We start from the raw sequence: 19,809 nt of genomic DNA on the forward strand, positions 1-19,809 counted from the left end.
AAAGCAATTATCTTTTTTCTTCTCTAATGATAAAAAAGAAATTATACATAACCAAGAAGACACTGATGTTGAGATCTAAAATTTCTAATTCCTTCTATGTTTTCTCAGAAACCAAACAAAGGGCATCAAAATCACGCAAAAAAGTCTTTCAATTTAAAATCGATCATATCATTCAATCAGCTTCCATCAAAAAACACACATCCAACTTCACTGAAGCTTCTAATCAAAACAGTTTCATCCACAAAATCATAATTTCTAGGGGGGGAAAAAAAAAAAAAAAACTCACCCACTCTTCAACAAACCAACACCGAAACCCAACAAGAAACAACTGAACCCAAAACTTTACAACCCAAAACTAAAAACAAAGCAATACCCAGAATCGTAAACACAGAAACGAGAACATACCGATACAGAAAAGGCTGAAACAAGTCAAAGCTACAAAGGAATGATACAAAGATAGAAAGTGAAGCTTCAAATTAGAAAGCGAAGCAAAGATAGATAAAAAGGGGCGTTGAAAGAAACGGCCGAGAGGGAATTGAGGAGATAATGAAACGAAACAATGTGTTAATACAAGTGGTTGTGTAATGAAAAGTGAAAAGTGAAGATAAACTGTTGGCTTGCAGAGGAGAGTCGTCGCAGAATATATAACAGCAGCTACAAGATGCGGTATTGGTTGGTATAAAAAAATAAAAAATAAAATAATAAAGTGGTAAGACTAAGGCCGCGTTTGGCGTGTATATATTTTATTGGGGATATTTTTGTTTTATTTTATTTTTTTTACTTTTAATGTGATTTGTGATTTACACGTGTGAATGATATTATTTTTTTCATCAGAACTTTCCATTTAAGAAGTTTCTAGTCGAATGGGATTAGTGTTTTATTTGATGGGTTTAATTTAATTAATTGATAATATTCAAAATTTCAAATAATTTATAATCTTTAATATTTATCAGTTAACTGTTCAAGAACAGTGTACATTAGTTGAGTTTAGATATTAATTTAAATTTATCAAAAAAATACCTTAAATAAGTTTATATTAATTTAACTGGATTAGGCTTTATCTAAATAAATTTTTACTTAAAATGATGAGATAAATTTGGAACCTTTTTATTATTTTGAATGGGTGGTTACCATAGTTATTTATGTGTTATCTCCTCACTTTTGATTTTTTTTTGGTAACTGGGATGTCCGAGTCAGTTTATGTACACCTCAACTAATCTTCAGAATCTATTAAACACCTGACAATCCCTAAGAACCAGATAAGTCATGATGTTATTATAATAAATAATCCCAAGGTTTGAGCCCAAAAACTCAAGAAAGATGAGCAAATCTCCTTAACCGTCAGACCAACCTCTTTTGATTAAAAACCATAAACTAATCAAGTTGCACATCTAGGGAATCGAATCCCGATCAGTAACACCAGATGTCTTGACTACTTTTGAAGGTTTCATTATGATTTAAGAACGGTTATTAATTAATATTTCAAATTAAATAAAAAAATTGGAATTACTATAATTCAACAATCTAGCCTGATTTAACTATCAGTTATTTTAAAAACAGTTTTCAAAAAATCAATCATTGGAATTACATAGTTATAAAAATTGTTGAATTAGATAATATTTATTCATTGTTAATATTTAATAAACTATGATAAGGATTTATTTTAAATTTTAGATTTTTTGAAAATATAGTTTTAATTTTTTTTATTAATTATTAGAAAAATTGAGAGAATATTTGAAAATGAAATTGATACTTGAGGAAACTACTAGAGCATTTCGTGTTACTTAATATTATTTTCAATGTTTTTTATGTGAGTGATGCTATGGGTACTAACGGATGGGTACTAATCTGTGTACTAACTAAAGCATAATACACGTACCATGCGTATAGTATCTGTACTATGTTTTAGTTAGTGCACAGATTAATACCCATCCGTTAGTAACCAAAGTATTATTCTTTTTATGTTCCACGCTAGTCAGTTATGTTGACTCATAATTAATTAATTTATTAAAACAAATCCTCTAGAAATTAAAGTATTTTAAATATGAATTAGCTAAACATAAATCAAATATTGATCGTGATTTGTGACCATCCAAAGTATGTGGCACGCCTCAACCTTTCTAATTCTTTCACCATCCATCTATGCCACCACTAGTGACATATCTTTTTTTTTTTTTTCTTTTTTTTTTTACTAAAAGTATTCGAACTAGTTTATACGCACTTTAATTAATCCTCCGAGACCCTAAAACTATTGGTCGGATAAGAATTTCAATATTATTTAGTTTTATAATTAATATAGTTTTTAATTTTAACAGTTTATCTTCCTTAAATTTACAATTTTGCTAAGTAAAATTTGTATACTTTCTTTACCCTCGTTTATTTGTTAAATATTACACTTTGACCCTCAACACGGTTTAATTTAATTAATGGATTATTTGACCATCCATCTATGCCACCACTAGTGACATTTTTTTTTTTTTTTTTTTTTTTTTTATTGACTAGAGATGTTCGAACCAATTTATATGTACTTTAACTAATCTTTTAAGACCTTAAAATTATCTGTCGGATAAGAATTCTAGTATTATTTAGTTTTATGATTAATATAGTTTTCAATTTTAACAGTTTATCTTCCTTAAATTTACAATTTTACTAAGTATATTTTTATATACATTTACTTTAGGCTCATTTATTTGTTAAATATTACACTTTGACCCTCAACACAGTTTCCGGGTTCCGCCGTGCCATAGGTGTTTGTAAGCAACAAAAGCATGTTGTCGCGGTGCAGATAAGAATGGTATGCCCTATATACGTGGCATTATTTTTATAATATGATGAAGATCGTGAGGATCGTGAGGGTTGACTAAGAAAGTTTGGACAATCTGACGATGGCCCACCGACAATGTTGACCTCTCTAGAATTTTCTCCACTTTTTAATACTTGTATTGAATCAAACTGAGTGTCAAATTACGACAATCTCCCATTTTTTTTTTATTCTCTTTCTTAATAATTCAATCACTTTTATATACAAAATATGAAAAGGGAGATTATGAATTGTTAATTTTATTTTTTATACACGTATAAAAAAAATTAAAAACAAAGAACTTTTTGAAAGAACTTAGATGAGTTGTTATTATTATTACTTTTTTTTTTTTTTTTTTTGATAATCAGAGTGTTCAAACGGGTTTACACGTATTTTAACTAATCATTGAGGTTCATTGAACACTCTATAAACCTAAATAATCAGGTAAATCACAACGTGGTAGATATCTCAAAAGTTCGAATACAAAAACTCAATAAAGAGAGTAAATTTCCTTAACGGCCGTTCGGCCAAGCCCTTGAGGCTAGATGAGTTGTTATTTTATCAATATTAGAGGATTTAATTTTTTATTAGTAGTATGTTAATTGTTTTTGGTATTAAAAAGGTTTTCAGAAAATTAAAATGTTTTTGTTTTAATTATCTGACATATATTTTGTTAGCTACCAAAACATTTGTCTCCTAATTGTTCTTAATATTCCTTTGTTGCTAATTCTTATTATTCGCTTTGTAAAGTGTATTTCAATACTCATTAGAGATATTTAATTTAATAGTGATATTTAAGTAAAAATAAAATAAAATCCAAAAAGGGCATGATTTTTATCATTTCCTAATGTTAGCACAATTACGGTTTATAGGTCTACTAATAATTCATGAAATGCTATGTTTTCAAAAATTAAAATTTAATCAAATCAGAATTTATTTAATTCATCAAGTAGGGTTTAATTTATTTTAGTCATTTAAGAAGTGAAAACACGAAATAAGATCAAATTAAAATTAGAAGAGTTGAGTTCATTATTTATTGGCTATTATTACACTTATAATTCAATTTCATAAATTTTCTCTAATAACGTTGATGTGATAACTCGTAATTGATTTTTAATGAATTTTTTTGTCACACCAGTTACAAACTGACCAATTATGATATATCATGTTGACGTTATAAAAAAAAATTTGTAAGATTAGATTATAAATATAGTATTATTTTATAAATAATAATCACAACTCTTCTTATTTTAGTTTAATCTTATCTTTTACGTGTTTCCACATCTTAAATGACTAAAATACAATATGGATATGTTATTTGACAATTTTGGTACTAAATTAGAAAAAATAATAATAAAAATCAAAATGTTTAGAAAAAATAGTAATAAAATTAAAACCTAAAAGCGCTTTAGAATTTTAGTAAAACAAAACAAGATTAAAGTCTATTGGGAAAGGGTGGGGGCGTCCATGTCTGATGTCTCAGTCTCCATAATCATTGAAGCTACCAAAAGAAATTGTTTCTTGAACTATAAAAATGGTAAAGAGGATAGGGATGACATGGCACATATTCGAGCTTATCCCAACTCTAAATTTTCAACCTAAGATTCGACACAATAAAGTGTACAAATCATTAATTAGTAAGTTTTACCATCATATATTGACTCTGGTAACGTACAATTTTAGCACTTTTTTTTTTCTACGGCGTAGAGATTTTGACCTACTTACGTGCTCTTTAATTAAGTTTTTAAAATCTTAAAACTATCAGTCTGAATAAAAATCCCAGTGAAACCTTTATTAATACTCGAATTCAAAATCTCTTAAATAATATATCTAAAAGTTCATATCGAATGACCCGATCACTCAAATATAATTACAATTTTATCATTATTGGTTCAATATTTTCTTTTTTCATTAATCTTTGGCCAGCAAAACCAATATCTTCTACCGATAGGCAAAATATCATACAACTTATCAAACAATAATATTATTTATCCCAACATTCTCATCCCAAGTAATGTGTGATCCTATGTGGTGTTAAATGCAAATGAATTAGTTATTTCATAAAGAGTAAACGACATTTTCTCACCCAAGGTTTGGCGAAGCTGCAAGTTCTCACCCTTGGTTTCATAAATTATAGATTCCCTCCCTTAAATTAATACCGTTACTTTTCTCTCAAAATAACTCCCACATCTCAAATTTCTCTCAAATAACCCTAGAGGAGATCCTGGCTAAGCCAAAAACCTGGCCTGATTCTGATTCCATTGGACCTCCCCGACACCACTATCAACATCCCCTTATCCTTCTCACCAAAACCCTTAACTTTTCCACCTGATCGCACCTCGACAAGGTGCCGAAATTTGGCTGGAAATGGGTGACAAAAGGAGAAAACCTAAGGGAGAGGCGGCGACGATCGGCAGGCAATTGTAGTCGGCGATGTTGGGGGTTTTGGTGGGGGGAAGCCGATGATGCTATTAGTGGTCTTAGGGGTGGTTTTCGGTGCCGAGACCTGTCAGAATTTGGATGAAACCCCGATTGACACTAAAACCGATGGCTGGCGATTGAGGGGGTTCAATTAGGCGGGGAGGTTAGGGGTTTTCATATAGGGGTTGAGGAGATTGTAATGGTGGTGTCAGGAGAGGTTGATTGTGTCAGAAATAAACTGGAATGGCCTGAAATCGCCGGTGGGATGAATTTGAGAAGTGAAGGGTTATTTTGAAATTTTTTTGGTGGGATGAATTTGACAAGTGAAGGGTTGTTTTGAAATTTTCATCCTTGAAATGACCAATTTACCCTTTTAATTGTTAGATTAAACAGTTTTATGTTAATTTAAGGGTGAAAATCTATAATTTATGAAAGTAGGGGTGGGAACTGTAACGAATCCCACGTCGAAAGCGTATTAGACTCTTGGCCTTATAAAAGGAGAAAATCTCTCAACCTAATAGGTTAGTCTTTTAGATGTGAAACTCCTGATCGAAACATTAAAAACCTCAATTGAATCCCACCCTTCCTTTGATTATATCTGCAATTGTTTGAATCTGTAAAAAATAAGAAAATCTTTTTTATTACATTTCTTGTTAATTTTTCTTTTAGCCATGGAACTCCATGTAAAATATGTAAACAATGCCAATGTTCATAGAAATAAACCCTTGAAGCTGTCGTTTAAAAGAAGCCTATAAAAATATGAACAGAACAAGTCCATGACTAATAAAAACTATAAAGCACTGGATGCTCCTCCCAAGCGAACTAATTAGCTATCATCAATTTCCCATGAAAGTCTTTTGACTATGGTCCTCCCTAGTACATCACCACAACACAACGAAAACAAATTTCAACAGAGGAAATTATCATTGACAATAAATAAATAAAATTCTATTGTTCTCCTGCCCGTCTTCTTCATTCCCATTTAACAAACAAAATTGCAAATTATCTAAATCATCCAACATATCCTAAGTGAATTCACCTCAATCCTAATAATTTTTAAGAAATTAAGCAGCCAAAGGAGAAAAAAGGATTGCAAAATTATGTTTAACGTTAACAGAGGAAGTGGGCTGCAAGGGATGAGGACTCCCAACAACAAAAGAACAAAAAAAATGATTCTCTTTAATTTAACCAACCCCCTCCGCATTTCTCTCTCACATACACAGAAGTAGAAGAAATAATTAGAGCAGAGATTCTACCACATTTGGCACATATAAGACAGTTCCTAAAACAGCTTTATTTCAGTTTAGCTAAATGTTGCTCACCGTATAAGCAGAGATGACAATTAAGTCCAAATTAACCCTTTTACATACTCAGAGGTCCAAACTCCCAATCACAACTAACCAAGATCTTCAACAGGAAGCAAACATAAATAAGCCAAGCGAGAGCAATCATCCATGTAGATGAGAAGAAACTTCCAAGAGAGACAATCATATAATATAAGTAAGAAAATATATAAGCAACTAACTTTACTAAGAAATCAAAACATACAGTTGCATCTAATGACTATACAGGTGCAGATAGAACTTTATTGTCAGAGCAAAGTATCTCATCTCAGGGCACTGGAAGCTACAACCCAAAACAAACAAATGCCACAAAGCGAGAATTTCCAGCAAAGGTGCTCTTTCCTTATCATGTCTATAAGAATTTCTCTATGCTGGTGGTTAAAGTGGATTTAGGAACAGCACCGATGACTGTGTCTTTCTTATCCCCATTCCTGAATATAATAACAGTTGGGATGCTCCGAATCCCATATCGAGTAGCAATTGAAGGGCTCTCATCAGTATTCACTTTGTAGCATTTAAGCTTCCCGGCATACTGTTTGGAGAGCTCATTAATTACTGGGTGGATCATCCGGCAGGGTCCACACCACGGAGCCCAGAATTCAACCAAAACCGGGAGTTCAGATTCCAGTACAAGTGATTGCCATGTTGAATCAGAGACTGCAGGCACTGTAAGTTTCAAGAAAAACAATACATTAACTTGTTTTTATTAGTAATATTCTTCTCACAATGTTGTAAAGTTGCTTTAACTAAATGATAAATAAATAAAATCAAGAAACACATGATGATAATGATGATTGTAAGCTAATACTGCACTTGATAAACGCTTTTTGGATCTTAAAAGCTCTTTCTAGGTAAGAAGCATTCAAGGGCTTTTACAGAAAGCGCTTTTACAAAATCCTCTCTATCTTCCATCATCATTCACAGACAAACAATTATTAGCGAGTTACGTTTCTAATTAACTATTTTGGATATTATGATCCAAAACAAGCACACAAAAAGTAGAAAATTTTCCACTTTTCAATTTTAAGAAAACACAAACATATTCCGGAGAAGATAAATAATTCAACCGATACTTAACAACTAAAATCTGAAAAGATAAATAATTAAACTGATAATAAAAAATAAGCACGATCCTGACCGTCAACGGCCGTTTCTTGAGCCTCGCAAACGATTCGTCCACCGCGGCCAAGTTTCAAGCTCGAACTCTGACGATGACTCACCGATCCAAACGAGCGAGTAGGAACCACTTTAAGGCCTTTGAATTGCAGCAATCTCCGCCGAGCAGAGATCGAAGAAACCGAAGAAGACGAAAGTTTGGCCGGCGAAAAAGCCGGAGAAGCCGAAGCACGTGGAACGCTGACGCACTCGAGCACGGCCGCCATCGGAGGAGATGATCGGAGGTCTGATTAACAGGAGATATGAAGAGATTTTTCTTTTTCTCTCTTTTCGGTGTTGTGTGTGTGGTTGCTGTTTGGAGTTTATTTGGATTTTAGTTGAGGAGTGTGTTTGTGGATGATGTTGAAACTTTCTCCGGTGGATGTTCTGCAGTTTGGACAAGTGGCGAATAAGGATTTGCCACGTTTGCCTCAGTGTTTAATTATTGAGAACATTTATCGAGAATAATTCCGTTATTGAAGGTTGCCTTATTATTTTTATCCATATTTTTAATCCTATTCTTTAATATTGTTTAATACGTTATTGTCAAAGTATTAATCTATTTTTTAATTATTTTTAGATCCCATAAATTTATTAATTTTATTAAATACCCTTAAAAAAAATAGTTTAAAAACTAATAGAAACATCCTGACCCATAATACTTGCCAGATTCTGACAACCACCATCGGTGGTAGCCAGAATCTATCACAACAGTCATACGACCACCGGAAATAGTCGGTAATGGCTAGATCTGGCTGTGGCTGATGGCCAAAATTGGGGTGGATATGGTTGAAAAAGGCCTTAGATCTGATTTTTTCTGGTCAGATCTGTGGTGGATATGGTTGAAAAAGGCCATATCGATCGAATGCTCGTCAGATCCGACTGGATTTTGTGGTTATCTAATTTTTTGGCCAGATTCCGACGGTGGTGGCCGGAATCTGACACTTTGGGTGTTAGGGGTGTTTTTATCATTTTACAATATTTTAATATATTGGGGTGTTTATTAAATTAGCAAACCTTGGGGGCTTTTTTATAAATTTTTAAATTTTATCTCGTAATACTTCCCTATCCAACTATCCAATATTATCCCCAAAATCTTACCAAAAATAATAAACCAAACGTACCCTATTATTATTGATGTCATAAATATTTTTATAATTTGTAATATTTGTTTGAGATTGCAATGCAAGCTTGTTTTCAGCCAAGGTTTCGCGAATCTTCCATAAATAAAATTGAGGTTGAGAATTAGGATTTATGAAATTGAGGGTGGTAACCTTGAGTCTGGCTAAATCTTGGGTGGGAACATATGTTAGAATTTTTAATTTAATTAAAATTCTAATTACCCATATTTATATTTTGGTCCAAAACCTTTATTTGTAATTTCACAAGATTTTTTAAACTATAGCAGTTATCCCTTGGCAGTTGTCTTTAATGGAAAGACTACTGCATAAAAGGGAGCAGTTACAACTTACAGGTCCGCAATTCAAGCAATTTATTTTATCCTAAAACCATCGTACTAGAAAATCACATTGAATTGGAAGAACCTACTGACTTTGAAAAGATAAAATTGTGAAGACCAAGAGACTATCTATAACAATTTGTTATGGGGAAAGGTTAGTAGTATTGATTTGCTTCAGCTGTCTTTATAATTACTTATGAACATGTATATGAATTGAGATTTTGTAATTGTATACATGTTGATTGTATGAATTGAAATCTTACATTTGGTATCAGAGCAAATTTATAATCTCTGCCAAACATGGTTGTTGTGGTATTTAGAATATATAAATTTAGCACTATAAAGTATGGTTTTGAGTGCTATTTAATTCTTCATATTTGATGGATTTTGCAATTGATGAATATAAATTGAAATTGATATGGTTCATGTGTGTGGAGACCATCAGTTCACGCCAAATTTTCAACCCATGAGTTGTCGGAAATTTGGCCAAGATCAGCCTTTACAGCCATGAAAATGGCGGCTGGAATTTGCAAAGAACGGGCTAATTTTCTGGGTTTTACCAACCCAAAACCCGGTCCATTAAAGTTAGTCCAATTCTATTATATTGAGAAATAAAGTGCAAGCCCAATTGATCAATTAAAATGTGTAAGTCGAATTTATTTAAATTGGTTAGTCCATCTCTCTTTTTTTTTTGGTAAGTATTTATAAGAAAAGGAAAGAATTTACAAGAGGCCATATAAAAAAAGGCCAACCTACCATAGGACAAACCCTAGGTTAGGCTCAAAAGAATCAAATAATCACTAAGACTACTAACAAAAAACTAAACTAGGCACCTAAAGCCAAAAGCAAAACAAAGCACCAACACAAAACCAAACAATGAAAGCACGCCTTAACCAAGGCTACCTAGCAATAGTCACTCCTCTTGTTTTACAATCTCAGGACATGACTTTAGTTAGAAACAATGCTTAGCAAAACAAAAGAAGACACAAGGAAACTCAAAAGAAGAACCCAAAACAACTTAATCTTCATCCAAGGCATCAGTCGACCAGAGCGGGAACAAAGGAAGAGGACTTGAAGACAGCCTTAAGGAGGCCCCATGAGTCCGTCAAAGTCTTATTAGTAAAGGAGGCCTTGAAGATTTTAAAGTCCATAGCTCTTTTTCTCACAATGCATTTGATCGAATCAATAATAGAACATATATCCTTACACTCTCCCCCAAACATCCTACTATTTCTCTCCCTCCAAACCCAATACACTGTAGCTCCCAAACAAAGCTTAACAATAGCATAACTGAGCTTTTTTCCTTTCCATCTTCTAGCAAGATATAAAGTATAATCATGCCAAGGTCTTACTAAATGCCCCAAATGAGCTAACTCAAGAATACTACACCATAAGGATATAGTGAATGGACAAGCAAAGAAAAGATGATATAAGGATTCTTGTCCCATATTACAAAAACAACAATTAGCATTAGAAGTAACACCATTCCTCATTAGCCTATCCTTAGTGGGAAGTCTTCCTTTTATAGCCATCCAAATAATCATAGCATGCCGAGGAATAAAATTGGTTAGTCCATCTCCTTAAGCCCAATTTCTTTAAATTGGTCAATCCAACCCTTTAAGAGTCAAATTGGATCAAACAACTAAATGGGTCAAAGCCGACTCGGACCAAGATTAAGTTGGGCCGACATGACCCAACCCGAAACTGAATCGGGTTAACCTGACCTGAGATCGGACCGAGTCAACCGACCCAATTAGAGTTGGTGGTCAAAGTCAACGATCAGCGATCAACTGTTAAACGTAATGGTCAACAATCAAAGTTAACGGTCAACTATTAAATGTAATAGTCAACTGTCAAAGTTAACCCGATTTTGACCTTGGTGCGTGAGTGGGGTGAGGTGGTTCATGTGGGTGCGTGAGTGGGTTTTTAGAGGCGCGTGACAGATCGTATGAGGTTGTCATGGCAAGTGTGGGTCTTTTTATGCATGAATAATGAACTATTCTTGTTTTAATTTATATTATTTTGTGTTATGTGCAATAATAGATTATGTCATTTTGTGATGTCCTATGATCATATATATATGATTAATTTAAAGTGGCCACAATATCTAGTTATGATAATATATGCATTAAGTAATACTAATTATGATCATATTAAAGTTAATGACATCGTTTTGTAATTAATCATGTTAATATAATCATTTTACCCACACGGAATGTTATATTTTCATGATTAATTAGGATGAAATAGAAATTATTTTTATTTCTTAATTAGCCCACAGGTATTATGAAATATTAATAATTTTTAGTTTCATTATTAAAAGATAATGCATCATAATATGTAATGTCTTTACCCACAGGGAAATTTTATGATATGTTGATTCATTTAAAATTAGTTATTTGTTTTACATTGGTAAACTTATAATTTTTGTTGATGGTTTGTACCTCATAATTTATTTAGTAAGCATATCTATTGATATACATACAGTTGATCAAAATTTGATGATGGTTGAGGACAAAGTTCCTTATTTAAGTGGTGACAACTACAAAAAGTGGAGGGAGGTTGTCCTTCTTCATTTATGGTGCATTGATCTTGACAATGCTCTTCGTAAGGAAGAGCCACCTACACCTATAGATACTAGCACTCAGGCTGAGATTGCTTTGTATGAACGGTGGGAGCAATCCAACCGTTTAAGCATGATGTTTATCAAATCTCACATTATGAGTAGTATTTGTGGGTCGATACTGGAGTGTGAGAGTGTCAAGGATCTGATGGATGCTATTTATGCTCAGTCTGAAACATCAGATAAGGCATTAGGCAACACCCTTATGAATAGACTAACATCCATGAAGCTCACCAGTATTAAAGGAGTTCATGAGCACATAATGATAATGAGGGACATTGTTGCTCAATTGAGACCTCTTTAGATGGTGATTAATGATGATTTCCTAATGCATTATGTCATGAACTCTCTCTCATCTCATTATACTCCTTTCAAGATATCCTAGAACATACAAAAGGCTAGATGGTCAATCAATGAGCTTTTAACCATGTGTCCTCAAGAGGAGGAGAGATTGCTTTAGGAAGTTAGTGAAACTACACATCTAGTGACAGGAAATGTCAAGTACACTTCAAGCAAGAAAAAGAAGTGAAAGGGAAAAGGCAAGTTACATGAGGTTGCGAGCAAAGGAAATAAGGATAACACCAAGTGTTTCTTATATGAAAAGAAGGGACACATGAAGAAAGATTGTCTTAAAAGAAAGACCTGACTTGACAAGAAATATAACTTCACATCTATTGTGTGTTATGAATCTAATATGATTTGTGTTTCTCATAATGATTGGTGGATTGATTCTGGTTTTACAATTCATGTTTCTAATACCATACAGGGTTTTCTAGATCAAAGGAAATCAATGGGAAGTGAATGCAGCATCTATTCAGAAAACAAGATGCCTTCACGTGTTAAAGCTGTTGGAACATTTAGACTTATTTTAAGTACTAATTTTATTTTGGATTTGGAATGAAACTTTTATATTCCTAGTTTTTCTAAGAATTTAATTTCAGTTTCTAAACCTGTAACTTGTGGATACCCTTTCAACTTTTATGGTAGTTCTTTTAATTTAATTAAGAACTCATCTATTGTTGGAAATGATACTATGGTTGATGGTTTGTTTAAAATTCATTTAAGTGATACCGTTCCTTATAGTTTAATGACTTCACATGCTAGTACTAGTATTAAACGTACTGCTATGAGTGAAAACTCTTTTTTTCTGTGGCATGGGAGATTAGGACACATTTCTATTGATAGGATTAAAAGGTTTGTAAATGCTAGAGTTTTTGAAATTTTTTACTTTACTGACTTTGATACTTGTATAGTCTGCATTAAGGGAAAACAGACTAACAAATCCAAGAAAGGTGCTAGGAATAGTTCTGAACTTTTAGAAATCATACACACAGATATTTGTTGCCCTAACATGAGCTCTAGTGGTAAGAAATATTTCATCATTTTTATTGATGATCACTCACGATATATGTATCTCTATTTGCTTCATCATAAAGATGAAGCATTGGATGCTTTCAAAATATATAAAATAGAAGTAAAGAAACAATGTGGAAAACAAATTAAGATTGTGAGATCTGATAGAGTGATGAATATTATGGTAGATACACTAGTATAGGACAAGCACTTGGTCTATTTGCTGAATTTCTTCAGTAGCAAGGTATTGCTGGTCAATACACCTTGCCTGGCACACCATCTCAGAATGGTGTAGTAGAACGGAGAAATAGAACATTAATGCATATGGTATAAAGTATGCTGAGTAACTCCAAACTTCCTCATTCCTTATGGATTAAAGCTCTTAAAACTGTGGTGTATATATTAAACTGAGTTCCAACTAAGGCGGTTCCCAAAACGCCATTCGAGTTGTGGAAAGGTTGGAAACTGAGTTTAAGTCATTTACGCGTTTGGGGTTGTCCAGTTGAAATTAGAGTTTATAATCCACTAGAACAAAAGTTTGATCCTAGGACTATTAGTGCATATTTTATTAGATATGCTGAGCAATCCAAGGGACATAGGTTTTATTGTCTAAACCATTCCGGTAGAATTATTGAATCAAGAAATGCCAAATTTCGTGAGAATGATGTGGTCAGTGGTAGTGATCAACCCAGAGACTTAGTCTCTGAGAAAATTGATGTTTCAAATAATGCTCTTACATCAAGTAAAAGATTGGTCATTCATCAACAATTTCTACTGATTATGTAGTGTATATGCAAGAATATGACTGTGACATAGGTGTTAAAGATGACCCAGATGCATTTTCAGATGCTATGGATGATAGTAAATCTGAATTGTGGTGTAATGCCATGATTGACGAGATAACTTCTATGGCGGATAATAAAGTTTGGGACCTTGTTGAGTTACCTATGGGAAAAAAACCTATTGGTTATAAATGAGTATTTAAAACCAAAAGTGATTCATTAGGCAACATTGACAGATACAAGGCTAGACTTATTGCCAAGGGGTTCACGCAAAGGGAAGGGATAGATTATTAAGAAACATTTTCTCCAGTTTCTAAAAAGGATTCCTTCTGCATCATTATGGCATTATTTGCCCATTTCGCTTTAGATTTACATCAAATGGATACGAAAATAGCTTTCCTCAATGGAGATTTGGAGGAAGAGGTTTATATGAAACAACCTGATGGGTTCATTTCAAGTGATGGTCAGCATTTGGTTTGCAAGCTTCAAAAGTCCATTTATGGATTTAAACAAGCCTCCCGGTAGTGGTATTTAAGATTTCACACTGTTATCTCTTTATTTGGTTTTGTAGAGAATGTTAAGGATTGGTCTATATACCATAAGGTTAGTGGGAGCAAAATCATCTTTCTTGTGTTATATGTAGATGATATTCTGCTTGCAACCAATGATTTGGGTTTGTTGCATGAGGTGAAACAATTTCTCTCTCAACAGTTTAGTATGAGGGATATGGGTGAGATGTCTTATGTCATTGGCATTAAAATTCATAGTGATAAGTCTCAACATGTTTTGGGACTATCTCAAGAAGCTTATATTAATAAAATTCTTGATAGATTTAGAATGAAGGATTGTTCACCCAGTGTAGCACCCATTGTTAAAATTGACAAGTTCAATCTAAACCAATGTCTTATGCTTGAGATTGAAAAGAAACAAATGAAAACCATTGCTTATGCTTCAGCTGTTGGAAGCCTAATGTATGCTTAGGTTTGTACTAGACCTGATATTGCTTTTGTAGTTGGCATGTTAGAAAGATATCAAAGTAATTCAGGTTTAGATCATTAGAGAGCTGCAAAAAAGGTCATGAGGTATCTTCAAGGAACTAAAAGTTTTATACTTACATATAGACGGTCTGACATTTTGGAGGTTGTCGGATATTCAGACTCAGACTTCGCTTGTTGTGTTGATTCTTGGAAATCAACATCCAAATATGTTTTTATGTTAGCTAGAGGTGCTATATCTTGGAGAAGTGCCAAACAATCTTTGGTTGCCACTTCTACCATGGAAGCTGAGTTTGTTTCCTATTTTGAGGCTACTACACAGGGCATTTGGTTGAAAAGTTTCACTCTTGGGCTTGGAGTTGCTGAGTCTATCTTTAGGCCAATAAGGTTGTATTGTGACAATTCAGCTGCTGTGTTCTTTGCTAAGAATAATAAGAGTGGAAGTTGAAGTAAACACATCGACATTAAGTACTTAGCAATAAGGGAGCACATTAAAGCCAAAGAAGTGCTCATTGAACACATACATATCTAGCAAATGATTGTTGATCCTTTGACAAAAGGCCTGTCACCAAAGACGTTCAAGGACCTTGTAGTTCAAATGGGACTACGTCTCGCTTTGTGACTTTGAAAGGTAATACTTTCGTTCTCTGAAACTTTGTATTTTAGTTTGTTTTCTCTTTAAGTTGTATACATTTTGCTTAGAGAATAACAAACATTCTAGAGGACCTGGAATGGACATTTGAGGTTTGTTCATAGTGAATAATTCACAATAACGAGTTTATTTAGAAGAAGAAAATTGCATAGTAATACATGAAATGTAATACTTGTTTAAAAGGGACTTGCCGCTGCGATTCATCCAATTTTATTTTTTTGATTAAACATAGAGAATGTAAAGTTACTATGTGTGGACTGTGATATAAAAGTTTGGATCAAGTGAGAGAATGTTAAAATTTTAATTACATATTTACTATTTGGTCCAAAACCTTTATTTGTAATTTCACAAGAGTTTTTAAACTGCAGCAGTTATCTCTTGGCATTTGTCTTTGATGGAAAGACTATTGCATAAAAGGGAGCAGTTACAGGTCCCTAATTCAAGCGATTTATTTTATCCCAAAACCATTGTATTGGAAAATCACATTGAATTGGAAGAACCTGCAGACTGTGAGAAGACAAAATTGTGAAGACCAAGAGACAATCTACAACAATTTGTTATGGCGGGAGGTTAGTAGTATTGATTTGCTTCCGTTATCTTTATAAATACTTATGAACATGTATATGAATTGAGATTTTGTAATTGTATACATGTTGATTGTATGAATTGAAATCTTACACATGTCGTTTACTCTTCAAAACATTTATAATCATATCTATGACCATAATCAGTCTGAAATAAGTAGAGTAGTTTATTTTCATCAACCAATAGATATTCAAAACACAATCCAGGATCTATTTCTGCTTTTGCAGCTAAGTAGGCAATAGTAGTCTTTGAATCAATGTCTTTAATTTGAGCACGACGATGACAATCTGGACTGTTTTGCAAATCCTTTCTTGTAAAACCGACTGTAGCAAAAGCTCTCAACTTGATCAACCATGTAGTCCATCACTTGAGAAGCTTTCACACCCACATGTCCAAATGATTTTCAATGAAATAACCAATATTTATTATGTGTTTTGATCCAATGTTCAAAGATGGATCCATTAACATGTGTTTTGCTCCAAAAAACTAAGAATAATAACAAAGAAATTTAAATACATTAGATAACTTATAATGTTTTAAGAAGGGGGGATGAAGTTAACTACCTCTAGGTAATCGAGTGCTTTGATAGGGACTCTTGGGTATATTACTCAAAAGGTCTTGAGTTCGAGTTCTTTTGCGGTTGATAATAGGGGTAACCACTGGAGCTCTTATCTGATCGGTAGTTCCAGGTTGCTAATAGGGGTAGCCACTGGAGCTTTTACCTAGCCGATAGTTTCAGGGTCTCGGGGGATTAGTTGAGGTGCACATAAACTGACTCAAACACTTCTGGTCATTTAAAAAAAAAAAAGGCAATGAAGCTCTTACTCGGCCGGAAGTTCCAAGGTCCTAGGTTTAAAGATTAGTTGAAGTGCACGTAAACTAACTTGGACACCCTCGGTCAGGGGTGTGCAAAACCGGATATCCGATTCGGTTTTGCATTTTTCTGATCTGATCCGAAAATTCGGATCAAGATGAAACCTGATCAGAATCCAAACTAGTTTTGATTCGAGCCGAATATTCAGATCGGATAAACCGGATATCCGGCTTTATCCGAATTTGCATGAAAAATATCAATTTTCCCCCTGAAATTTTGCATTATTATTTAGTACCTTTACCACATCATAATTTTATTACATTTTGACTGCCAAAATTGTCATTGTATTTAAATAGTCCACATACTTTACCACTTTTCACATAGGACCTCAAAATAACTTCTTAAAACTTGTAGTTATGGACAAAACCGGATTGGATCCAGATATCCGGTTTCTTTGTAGAGCTGATTCGGCATCCGATCCAAAAATCCGAATCTTCCAAAAATTGATATCCAAATCCGATCCAATTTTTTGGATATTTGATTTTTTTGGATCGGATCAGATTGGATGCAGACCAGATGTCGGATATCAAATTTTTTGCACACCCTTACCCTTGGTCATAAGAAAAAAAGAAAGAAAATTTAATAAAACAAAGAATTTAGTACTTACATGCTGTTGGTCGAACTTTTTCTATTCCATAAATTTCATCTCCATTTTTTTATAACCAAATTAGGATTTATGATTAAAATAGAAAATAAATTTTTAGATTTATAGTACAAGGTTTTATTATGGATGGAGTTTATGCAGTATGCACTACTCTTTTATGTCTTAAATAGTAAGAATAAAATGGTAATTTAAAAATATAGTCTAAAAAATAAAACATGGGGGTCAATAGCATCACTATTTCATAGTATTATATATGTGAGATGAATTGACAAAATTGTCCTTTTACAATTTAAGTTTTAACGCTTGAATTAAAAAAATGGGAGTAATATCCAACGTTTTCGAAACGAAGCAAAAATATCTTTTCACGATAAACTGGAGTTAAAAATGTCATCCCTGCCATAAATTATTTATATGTAATAAGTAGGGGTGAACGATTTTGGGTACCCTACATTTTTCGGGGGAACTGAAACTGGAACTGTATAGTATAGATTCCCAAAAAAGGGAACCGAAATCGAAATTGAAATCAAAAGGTTCCGGTTCTTAAATTCGAGAAACTAAAACCTGAAATACAAGTTCTGTTTCCTTATCCGGGTATCCTATAAAAAAATCAGTTACCCCCTATTAGTTTAAAAAATGACAAAAATATCTTAAAAGTATACAAATACACCCCTAACAAATCAATAAAACTTACATTTAGTAGTTTTCAACTTTTGATTAATCATTTATTTGTGTTCAATGTGACTCGTAAATCCTCTAATCTCCAGGCAACACTTGAATTTAATCAATTTATGACAATTCACATAAAATTTCTCAATTAAAACCAAAACACAAACAGGTTCCAAGTAGGTTCCAAGCCGGATACCTGCTTTAGATTCTTTTCCTAAGTTTCATTTTCGGTTTTGGGTAGGAATCAGAACTGGAATCGTACAGTGTTGGTTCCAATAAAATGGAACCGAAACCTATCCGCACAGTATCAGTTCTGGATAGATTCTGGCTTCGGTTCTACCAGCAGATTCAGGTTCTACCCATTACTCGTGCTCACTCTTACTTGTTAGGGGTATATTTGTATACTTTTAAGATATTTTTGTCATTTTTTTAACTAATAAGATTGAATAAACGAATTTTGGAACATGAGAAATTGATTTTGACTCAGGTCAACAAAATCAAACCATACCATTTCCATGCCTTCCTCGTGTCAGTATTTGTACTCACAATCCCGTCATATCCAAACCATTTCCATTAAACTTACAAAAGAGTGCCTAATCAAAATACAACACGTGTACATATCTGTATGGACAAAAGTTAACCACCTCGCAGCCAGTACGCAAACTTCCTTGTATATGAGTGTTTCCCCCTCGTTTACATGGTCAAAGTTTCAAACCAAAATCAATACATTTTCTTCAACAACTCTCACACAACTGCCAAACCTTCTTCAATGGAAAAGGAAAAACAAGTTCATGCAAAACAACCCCATGAAAGGCGTGCCACAGAGGAGGTGAAGTTAGCCGCCACCGCGATCAGCCTCAACGTGCGGTTGAGATCGTCGGACATGCCGGTTTGCATGCAACAACGTGCTCTGCATTTCGTCAGATCGCTCGTTGATTCAGCCCCCAAAAATTCGCGCCCCAATCCCACCCACCTGGCTCGTGCCCTCAAAAAGGTTCCTTTTTTTTTTTTGTTTTTTGTTTTTTTTTTGTTTTTGTATTCTGAACCTCTCTCCTTCTTTCAAGTTTCAACAAAGTCTGTTTGAATGAATGTTTCGTCGTTTGTTTTATCGTAGGAGTTTGATTTAGCGTACGGGCCGGCCTGGCATTGCGTGGTGGGGAAGAGTTTTGGGTCGTTTGTGACTCATTCGCCCGGTGGGTTTATGTACTTCTCGCTTGACTCGCTCTGTGTTCTCCTCTTCAAAACAGAAGTTCAGCTTATCAAAGAAACTTAACTTGTTTTATCTTTCTTATTATTCTCTTTTGGAAAAGAAACAGTGACCATTGTTGAATGTGTCAAGATAGGCGGTTTGTCTTGAAATGTTCATTCACATGAACTTCAATGGAATTGTCTAAAGTTGCTGTTTTGGTAGCATACAGTCTGAATTTGTCCAAGGTTCTTACCAGTAGATTTTGATTATTTTCTCTATTGTTTTTGTTTTTTGCATTAAAGTTCAAT

General features: G+C 33.6%; 2 protein-coding genes across 2 annotated transcripts; one reads left to right on the forward strand and one right to left on the reverse strand.

Moving 5' to 3' along the window:
* Positions 1 to 6,693: 6,693 nt before the first annotated feature.
* Positions 6,694 to 8,057, reverse strand: LOC116142823 (thioredoxin). Its single transcript, XM_031428234.1, has 2 exons — positions 7,703 to 8,057; positions 6,694 to 7,230 (listed from the first exon to the last, which is right to left on the reverse strand). The coding sequence occupies exons 1-2, from the start codon at positions 7,944 to 7,946 to the stop codon at positions 6,917 to 6,919; spliced, it is 558 nt and encodes a 185-aa protein (XP_031284094.1). The 5' UTR covers positions 7,947 to 8,057; the 3' UTR covers positions 6,694 to 6,916.
* Positions 8,058 to 19,009: 10,952 nt separating this feature from the next.
* Positions 19,010 to 19,585, forward strand: LOC116142845 (dynein light chain, cytoplasmic-like). The gene is made up of 2 exons (XM_031428260.1): positions 19,010 to 19,306; positions 19,427 to 19,585. The coding sequence occupies exons 1-2, from the start codon at positions 19,010 to 19,012 to the stop codon at positions 19,583 to 19,585; spliced, it is 456 nt and encodes a 151-aa protein (XP_031284120.1).
* Positions 19,586 to 19,809: the final 224 nt, after the last annotated feature.

The sequence above is a fragment of the Pistacia vera genome, unplaced genomic scaffold (genome assembly GCF_008641045.1).
Source record: "Pistacia vera cultivar Batoury unplaced genomic scaffold, PisVer_v2 Contig42, whole genome shotgun sequence".
In the NCBI taxonomy this organism is placed as follows: Eukaryota; Viridiplantae; Streptophyta; class Magnoliopsida; order Sapindales; family Anacardiaceae; genus Pistacia; species Pistacia vera.